The sequence below is a fragment of the Pteropus vampyrus genome, unplaced genomic scaffold (assembly GCF_000151845.1).
Source record: "Pteropus vampyrus isolate Shadow unplaced genomic scaffold, Pvam_2.0 Scaffold14, whole genome shotgun sequence".
NCBI classification, from domain to species: Eukaryota; Metazoa; Chordata; class Mammalia; order Chiroptera; family Pteropodidae; genus Pteropus; species Pteropus vampyrus.
In genome coordinates, this window is record NW_011888795.1 from 15,221,780 (window position 1) to 15,232,264 (window position 10,485).

A 10,485-nucleotide genomic window follows, 5' to 3' on the forward strand; every position below is an offset into this window, starting at 1 on the left:
ATCATAATGAAATATTTTGAAAGATTTTGCTTTTCTCTTAAATGATTGGCTAGTGTGATGTTGATGTCCTTCCCAGTCTGCCACCCTGCCTCCGTCTTTAGGCATGTGCGTCTGTGAGACTACAGCAGCCCTTAGCGTACAGAAGAGTGGTGTCGACTCTGCTGCAGAGCAGTTCCTGCCAGTTTTGAGATTTGGGTATTAAGCTCACACACCGACTGATTAGGTGCTGAAAATTCTAGCTTAATACCAGTGAAGGATATTTCATAGGCTTTTGGTGGCACTCCCAAATAAGCAAAACTGAAAAGTTTTGAAGCAGAGAATGTCAGGAATCTGCCATAGCTGGGATTTAAACAAGAAATCGTGTAGTAACAAGTAAATGCCCTTTCTGGATTATATAACTGAAAGAAATGTGTTTCTCTGACAGAGTGAAGGTACACTTCTAGCAACTGGTTCATACGATGGGTTTGCCAGAATATGGACTAAAGATGGTAAACGAAGCATTATTCTTTTCATTTTTTTTGTTGTTGTTGTCGTTCCAAGTTATAAAGCTTGAAATAATTTTGATATTTTCTTTTTTGAATATTAGGTAACCTTGCTAGCACCTTGGGGCAGCATAAAGGCCCTATATTTGCATTAAAATGGAATAAAAAAGGAAATTTCATCCTAAGTGCTGGAGTAGACAAGGTAAAAGAACTTTAAGTTCTGTAAAAGTTAATGTGTTACAGAGTATAATTAGAAAGTAACATTTTCTCTGCTAATCACATAAACATTAAAACATGCATATTTGGGAAATACAAGTATGATTTATGATTATAATAGAAATGTTTTCTTAGATTCTTAGATTTTTCTGTCAGGTCATTGCTGAATCTACTCATCAGAATGCCTTCATTCTTTGTAGTGTGACCAGACTCCTCATTTTTACTTCAGTTTGAGCCATAGTGAATGTCATACTTTCCATGCTCTTTGCTTCCCTTCTGCAGTTTCTAGTTTATCTCATTAGTGAATATGGTTCTGGAGTGATTCCATGGGAAATCTTAGAGCCAGTCTGTTAGCTGAACTCCTGGTGCTCAATTGAAAATGTAAGAAATACAAGATTTTCCAGCTTATTTTACCTAATTAGGCTGGTAAATATGCATAGATTGGAAAAAAAATGCCTTCTTCATTTTCTTAGTACATCCCCTTATCACACCTCTCATAACAAATACAGTTTAGGATTATTTGAATCTGGGAAAATAATATGTTTGTAGGTAACTGGATGCCTTGTCAGAAGTGGAGAGAAAAAAGAAGCAGCAAAGTGAAGGAGGCCAGGAATGGGAGGGGGAAAGCCCTATTAATAGTCACTGCTGCTGTGTAATACACTTCCAGAGTTATAACATTAGTGATATTAAAAGCAATCATGAATATATCCATTCAGATTTATATGTTATACTTTGATGTAATATAAAAGACATTGTTTTAAATATGGTCAGAATTCAAGCTGCCCTTATATGAGAATGTGAGCTTTAAAAATCTGAACATTCAGAATTAGCTGATTACTTTGTTACCCAAGGATTTTTCTCCTTAGAGCTAAACAGTTATAAAAATCTTACATTAAATAAACTATTGAAATGGAGTTTCTAAAGCAATCTAATATAATTTCTGCTACTTTGTAGACAACCAGCAATTGTTATGTGAAGTAAGTTAACTGATGAAGAACCATCAGGGCAAAATTAAACTGCTTAATAGTCATTAACCCCTCCTCCCCCGCCCCCAGATGGAGTATATAGCCTTAGAGATAAAGTAAATGTTAAAAATTAAATCCACTCTGACATTTCATATTGCTTTAATATAGTTAGGAATCTATGCACCTATATAATAAACTTCTTAGCAATATATTTTTCTTTTCAATCACAGACTACAATTATTTGGGATGCACATACCGGTGAAGCCAAGCAACAGTTTCCTTTTCATTCAGGTAAATCTTCACAATTTATAAGAGAACTACAACTTTCTTCTTTATTTCTGATTAAACTTTTAAACAGCATATAATTCATTTAAAATCTTGAAATATCAGATACCAGTCTTGTTGCTAGTTCTTTGAGGGGTTGATGTTCCATGACTTTCAGATTGTTAATTGTCAGAAGATCATAAGAAGTTTTTTGTGAAATGTACCATAAAAAAGCATTCGGGGCCTGGTTGGTGTTATTAAATGGTAAGGGCAGAGATTTTTGAATCAGGAGGTCTAGGATTTAAAGTTAGTTCTACCTCACTTAACAAGCTTTAAGGCTGAGTGAGTTACTTAACCTTTCTTGGCTTTATTTTTTGTATCTGAAAATGAGGGATAATAATACTTCTGTTATGAGGATAAGACTAGGTAATGTATATGAAAATACTGTATAAACTACAAAGTTAAGATTTTGTTATAATTTCTCATTTTGGATTGCTGTATCTAAATCAGTCCTCCTATGTACATAAAATAAAAAATAGGCTTTTTTTGTAATGTCGTTGGAACTTTGGTACTATAGATGGATTTCTCTTTTAAGAGACAATTTGATACTTAAATCTGATAAATTTGATCCCTCTAATAATGTGCTCCAACCTCCATGATATATAGCCATGCAACAGGGCATATAACCTGATGAGTTATATGACAGCCAGATTTTAGTACCTGTGCTCCTTTGCAGCCTAGAACCTTTGTATCTGTTTTTAGGGAGTTTCCTGATGACAATAACTGATGTTAACCTGGAACAAGATACCTAATTATTAAAACAATAGTTTTAGTACTACTTGATTCAGCTGCTTTTTTCAATATTTTGTTGTGGTTCAGAGAGTTTTTATTTGGAGGCTGACTAAAGTAACTCTGGTGGTTTTCAAATCTTTGCGAACATCTTTTTCACAAACAGACAATAGCACAGCATCACCTTTAACTTAAAGGTATAAGTTACACCTTCAATGGAAACTTGCAGTTTCTGGCATTTTGCTTTTTTTGTCTCTCTCTGTTTAGTGTGACTGAAAAAGCCAAAAACGTAGAGTTATTTTTCTTTAGTATTTGAGTAACATAATTTTGCAAGCATTATGTTAAACAATTCAGCTTGGTTAAAGCTTACCACATGGGTAGTCATTTACATATCAGTTTTTGTTCACCTTTGCTTCAAGTCTTCACCCAGGTAGAATTCTCTTAGGCCTCTGGCTATTTGATGTAAAAGTTTCTCCTACCTCCTAAGAGTGATGGAATAATAAAATAAGTGTGTATGGTACTTTTACTAGTTACTATATAATGTGTACCATCTTTGTGCTAGAGATGCTGCTCTGTGTATACATGATCTCATTTAGTCCTGGCTACAACCTGATGAGATAGGTGGTAATGAAGGCATTTTACAAGTAAATAAGGTTTTTACTCATGCTATTCTTTTTTACCGTGCTATTTGGTATTTTAAACAGCTTTATTGAGGTATAATTGACATAATTATACATATTTAAATTGTATAATTTGATATGTGTTGGCATATGTCTATACTATTGAAACCATCACCACAGTGAAGACAATATGTCTGTTAGCTTCAGAAGTTTCCTCCTGCGCCTTTGTGATCTCTGTCCCCTACCTCCAGGCAACCAACCACTGGTAGTCTTACTGTCACCAGAAATTAGTTTGCAGTATGTAAACAGATTACACAGTATATTCTTGCTCTGCATAATTTTGATTTCCTTTCAGTTGATAAGTAGTATTTCATTATGTAGATATACCACAGTTTGTTTATCCATTCACCACCTACTGAAGCAAATTTGGGTTGTTTCCAGTTTTGGGCTATTACAAATAAAACTGCTATCAACGTTCATGTATACGTCTTTATATGCACCTGTGCTTCCATTTCTCCTATGTAAATATGGGGGAATGGAATGGCTGTATCATATGGTAGGTATACGTTTAACTTATTAATAAACTGCCAGGCTGTTTTCCAGAATTTGCATTTTCCACAGTGGTTTACATTCTCATGAGCAATGACTATCTGGTTCCTCTATATCCTTACTACTAGCACTTTGGTATGTGGTCCATCTTTTTAATTGTAGTCACTATAAGATGTATTTAGTTGCATCTCATTGGTTTTTGTTTGCATTTCCTAATAACTAATGTTGACCATCTTGTCACGTGCTTATTTTATCTTTATGTCTTTTTTGGTGAAGTGTCTATCCTATTTAAATTTTTGGTTCTTTAATTTTGTTTTCTTATCATTGAGTCTTATTGAGTTTTGTGAGTTCTTCATAAATTTTGGATGCAAGTCTTAATCAGGTATTTACAAATATTGTCAGACATTCTTTGGCTTGTCTTTGCATTGCTTTGACAATATCGCTCGAAGATCAGATGTTAATAATGTTGATAAATTCCATAATTTATTAATTTGTTCTTTTATATATTATGCTTTCAGTGTCAATCTAATTTACTATTCTTTTAGCTTGATGTGAAGTTGAGGTCACTGATATAAGACCTTTCTGCTTTTCTAATATGGCTATTTAGTATGTAAGTTTATCTCTAACTACTACTTAGTGACATCCCACAATTTTTTGTATGTTGTGTTTTCATTCAGTTCAGTATGCTTTCTACGTTTGATTTCTTTGACCTATGGGTTATTTAGAAGTGTGTTAATTTCTTAGTTTTGGGGAATTTTCCAGAAATCTTCATAATGTTGGTTTCTAATTTAAGTCCCTTATTCCTATAAATGTAATTTAGATCAAGTTGTTTGATAATATTACTCAAATCTTTTATAACCTTACTGATTTTTCTATTTATGCCATCTGTTATTGAGAGAGGGGTATTGAAATCATCAACAATAATTGGAAACAATAATTTCTATTTCCTTTGAAGCTCTGTCAGTTTTTGCTTCATTTATTTTGAAACAATTTTATTAGGGACATGAACACTTAAGAATGTCACCTTATGTTGAATTGACCCCTTTATCATTTTATTAATGACCCTCTTTTCTCCATTTAATTTTCTGTTCTCTGAGATCTACTTTGATATTAATATAGCTCTTCCAGTTTTCTTTTGATTTGTCTTTACATGGTATATGTTTTTTCTGTACTCTTATTTTCAGTCTATCAATGCCTTTATATTTAAAGTGAATTTTATCCAATCAGCATATATTGCTTGTTCATTCAATATCAACCTTTATCTTTTAATGATAATGTTTACATCATTTACATTTAATGCAATCATTGATATGATTACATTTAATTTAACCATTTGTTTCTCTCATTTCCTCTTTTTTTCCTGCCTCCTAAAATAAATACAGTTTCCTACTTTGGTGGGTTATTTACTACACTTTTTAACAGTTGCATTAAGATTTATAGTACACATCTTTATCACCAACTACATTCAAGTGATATTTTGAAGGGATTAAATAATTAAATAAGTTTTACTCATGTAGCTACCACTTCCATTGCTCTTCATTCCTTTGCATAGATACATATTTCCATTTGGTATCATTTCTTTTCTGCCTGAACTTCTTTAATATTTCTTAAAGGGAAAATCTGATGATAATTTTTTTTAGCTTTTATATATTTGAATAAATCTTTATTTCACCTTCATTTTTGGAAGATATTTTTGTTAGGTGTAGAATTCTGGAATTGACAGGTTTTTGGTTTTTTTTTTTTCTTTCAATACTTTCAAGACAATGTAGTCTCTTCTCATTTACTTCATTTTCAATTTGAAATTGCTACCATTTCCATTCTTAAACACTCTCTACATAATTTGTCTTGTTTTCTCTGGCTGCTTTTGAGATTTTTCTCCTTATAGCTGATTTTGAACAATTCGAATATGCCATGCCTTGGTAAAGTTTTCTTCATGTTCCTTATTCTTGGAGCTTCTTGGATCTCTTGGTTCATAGTCTTCCTCAAATTAAAAGAAATTTAACCATTTAAAAAATATTTTCCCTCATTTTCAAAAAATCCAAGATTTTGATGGCATGTTTATTAGTCTGCTTGACATTCTACAATTCACTTATGCTCTGTTCATTTTTTTTTTTTTTTTCAGTCTTTATTCCGAACCCTCTTGTTGTTCAGTGGTCAGCTGTAGTTGCAAGTGCTTTGATGTCTTTGTCTGCTAGTTCTAACATCCAAGTCTGTTCTGGGTCAGTTTTGATTATTTGATTTTTGTCTTCATTTTGGTCATATTTTCCTGTATCTTTGCATGCCTCATTACTTTTGATTGGAAATGAGACATTATGAATATTACCTTGTTGGTTGCTTCATATTTTTGTATTAGAAATATTTGTTAACTTTGTTCTGGGACACAGTTATGAAATAGTTTGATCCTTTTGAGTCTTGCTTATAAAATTTGTTAAATGGCAGTGAAACAGTGCTCAGTGTGGGGCTAATTATTTCCTAGTACTGAAGCAGGAACCTTAAGGATACTTTTAACCAGTATTCCATAAATCATGAGGTTTCTAATATGACTGGTGAATATAGACCCTATTACCAGATTTGAGTATCAAACATTGTTTCTTGTAATCCTCTTGAGTGGTTCTTTTCCAGGTCTTAGCTAATGTCCTCACACACTTTTGCTGATAAGTACTTAGCTGAATGTGTGAGTAGGATCCACTGCAGATCTTCAGAGTACTCTGCATAGCTTTCTCCTTTCTAGTACTCTGTCTTGTGAATTCTAGCTGCCTTGGTCTCCCCAGATTCCCAGCTTTGTTTAGTCAGTTCAGGAATTTCATTGACTTCTGCCTAGGGAGATCGCTCTTCCCTATGCCAAAACCTGGACATTTTTTTCCAGATTGTAATCTCGGGCAATTTTGTGAACACATTTTTTGTTGGTTTTCCTTCTCTCAGGAACAACTGTCTTTTGTTGCCTAATGTCTAGTGTCTTGAACTGCTATTTTATATATTTTGCATATTTTTTGGTTGTTTGGTGCAGAAGGTAAATACGGTCTCTGTTACTCCACCTTGACCAGAAATGGAAGTCTACCATGCTTTTTAAATTACTATCATTTAATTCCTGTACTAAATATTTTCCCATGTACACTCTTGCATAAAGCATAAATCATGGCTATAGATGTGTTACAGTGAGCTACCACTTCATATCCATTAGGATGGCTATGAAAAATAACATGTTTATGAAGATGTGGAGAGATTAGAACCCTAATACTTTGTTAGTAGATATGTAAAATAACACAGTCATTGTGGAAAACAATATTGCGGTTCCTCAAAAAGATAAATATGGAATTACTATGTGACCCAGCAATTCTGTTTGTAGGTATATATTTAAAAGAATTGAAAGCAAGGACTTAAAACAGATTCTTGTACAGCATATGTTCATAGCAGTATTATTCACAATAGCTAAAAGTTGGAAACAAGCCAGTGTCCATTAATAGGTGAATGGATAAACAAAATATGGTTTATACAAGCAGTGGATTATTATTCAGCCATTAAAAAAAAAAATGAAGTTCTGGCACATGTTAAACCATTCATGGACCTTATACACATTGTGCTATGTAAAATAAACCGGACACAAAAGGACAAATAGTATGATTCTACTTATATGAAATAACTAGAATAAGCAAATTCATAGAGACAAAAAGTAAAGATTAGAGGTTATCAGGAGCTAGGGGTGAGAGAAAAGAGGTGTTATTGCTTAATGGTTGGTTACAGTTTCTGTTTGGGGTGATGAAAAATTTTGAAATAGTAGTGATGGTTGTATAACATTATGAATATAATTAGTGCCATCGAATTATACACTTAAAATGACATTTTATGTTATATGTGAACACAGTATTTAAAAATTAATAATATACCAAAAACCATTGAATTGCACACTTTAAATGGGTGAATTTTATGGTATGTGAATTACATCTGAATAAAGCTGTTTAAAAAAAAAAGAGTAATAAATGCCTTTCTTCCCTTTCCTCTCATTACCTTTTTAACTTATGAAGGATGCACAGGTTAACAAAAATAAATCAGAATTGGACTCAAAAATCTGAATCTTAGCTTCATTGTTTGAGAAGTTTGTGCAACCCTGGGAAAAATAACTTTTCTTAGACTCTTTATCATGTGTAAAATGAGATTAGTAATAGAAACACACCTCTTATATATCACTTACATAAAAGTACATTTCATGTTAGAGGTCTGCTTCTATCCTAAAGAACTTGTTTTATTTTAGGAATAAATTTTATTGTAGGAATAAAAATAAAGTAAGGAGGTATGTATTTTTAGATTATGCCGATCTATAACCATTGTATCTTATAGCCAGGTATACCACAGAAACATTAATCATACAACTCATGTTGCAGCATTCCCCAGTTTCCCCCCAATTATCTCTACGCGGTTATACAGTTTGTTTTTGTTTTTAATCTAACAGTTTATTTGTTTGAATGCTACTTCCTATTTTCTCAGCCTCCTGTCTGATATTTTGCAGACAGCTCTATACCAAATTCATACCCTGTTACATCATGACAGATACTTGACCTTCTTCATAGCATTTATTATGCCTTTGATTGTCTTCTAAATTAGACTTTTCAGACCCCTTTTCCTTGCTTCTTAATACTTGAACATATTATTTACCTAAGAAACATTTTGTTAAAATTGCTTTTGAAATGATATCTTAAGTAATAATATTAATGTCAGAATGAAAGTGTAGTGTAAGTAGTTCCTGAATCAGATTCCAAGCACAAAAACAATCTAAACCAGGTAATCCAAGAAAGGGAATTTAATACAAGGAAATAGTTGCAGAGGTGTTGAAAGAGTGAAAAACCGAAGAATATAAGGTAACTCAGAGTTTAACAACTGCTGGAAACCTAAGACTGTAGAGAAGGTGGCAGAGTCCAGCTGCCCAGTGGGATTTGCAACTTTAGAGAAGAGGCTGCCTGGCAAGAACAGGCGTCATGGAGTAATAATAGCCGCTGCCAGAGAAATGGGAGCAAAATCTTCTGTCTCTCTCCTTTCTCTTGACCTTGGGCTCTCGATGGTGTCTTCCACTGTATGAACCCTTCTAGAAACCTTGTACGCACTGGAGCCTGGGATATGTAGTTCATGAGAGTCGGCCACCTGGGTGCAGAGCATAGGTGAGCAGAATGTGGTAAGGAATGGACTTCAGAGCAAGGTGACAGATGAACAGGGCATTTGTGTGCGTTGCTCTAAGTAGGGATGCACACAAACAGCATCACAGTTCACACATGGCGCTGATCAAAGTTGGCCTGTATTTTTATTTACCGGCTGGTTTAAGTTGGATTCTCTCAGAAGCAGACCTTGAGCCAAGCATTTGAGTGAAGTGATTTACTAAGGAAACCCTCCCAGGAGAAACAAGTGAGGAGTTGTGGGAAGCTGATGGGAAGGGGAAGGAGCCAAGGAAGGGAGCAGTTTCTGGTGAAGCAGGCCCAGTCTCAGCGTGATAGCCAGAAAGGGCTCTGGAGTGTTTATTTACACCTCAGAATTTTTCTCATCTTGAGCCAAGAGTGTTAGGTTTTTTAATCCCTCCCACTCCCAGCTATATACCACCAGCCACTGGGTACTAGCCACCTTTTGGAGGACATGGACAGCAGCGTAGTGGGGTAGTTCTCTGAATAAGTTTGCCCGTGGGAGCTCTGAGCATGAAAGCACTCAGAAGCTGGGGAATGGACACACAGCAGAGGTAAAGAGGCTCTACAAGGGAGGGAGGAAACCAGAAACACCTCAAGTAGTGTTGCCTAGAAATAGTTACAGCCTGACATTCAGTCCACTTGCCAGCTCTAAAATTGTGTCTTAGTTATTTAAAAAAATTTTTTTAATCTGGTGGGAATTCTTAGAATTTGAAATTTTGTACAAAAGGTGAATTTATGTTAATATTTTTATATACCACTATACTTTCCAAAAATTGTTTTGATAGAGAATTAAATATTTTTTATATAGATCAGATTTGTACCCTCTGCATAGAAAAGATCTATAAATATATATATATATATATATATTTTCATCTTATGTTTCTTACGGTCTTAATCCAAGTAATATCCCAATTCCCAGTTTTTCGTTGTAGAAATATACCCAAAGCTAGTTCTCCTGTGATGTCTGGTCATATTACTACCATTAGCTTCCTTGAGCTGTATTCCAGATTTGAGTATTTTACCTAACTTGTCTTTAGCCAGGTAATAAAGTCAGTTTCACTGTTGCCCATTTTCCTTTGTCTTTTTTTTCAAATGTCTTGTTATAGTCCTGAAAATCCAGATTAAATATTTATCAGTCATAATGCTTTAATTCTTTTTCCTTTCTTTTCGCTGTTTCTGTCCATAGTTGCAAGCCCTCACACATGACATACTCCTTAGCTTATCAGTTTGACAGTGCTCAGAACACTTATTTACAGTATGTTTAGTCTCAACATGGCCAGTTACTGTTACAATTACATATAAACAGGGTTGTTTTGTGTTTCCCTTCCTGTAGATACCAGTTCTCACTTTCTTTATTAAAATGCTTTATATCTTTAATACTGAAGATAGACTGCTTAAATTGAACTTTCCTGTTTTTCTCCTTTTTTTTTTTTTT

The 10,485-nt window shown here is 33.9% G+C and overlaps 1 protein-coding gene across 6 annotated transcripts in view; it reads left to right on the plus strand.

Moving 5' to 3' along the window:
- The window catches only part of TBL1XR1 (transducin beta like 1 X-linked receptor 1), a 146,543-nt gene that overhangs the window by 121,321 nt on the left and 14,737 nt on the right, over positions 1-10,485 (plus strand). For all 6 annotated transcript variants that reach the window (XM_023526397.1, XM_011383211.2, XM_011383207.2 and 3 more), the window contains 3 exons: positions 425-488; positions 587-684; positions 1,894-1,954. In XM_023526397.1, the coding sequence (XP_023382165.1) occupies positions 425-488; positions 587-684; positions 1,894-1,954 (223 nt within the window). The remainder of the gene's footprint in view (positions 1-424; positions 489-586; positions 685-1,893; positions 1,955-10,485) is intronic.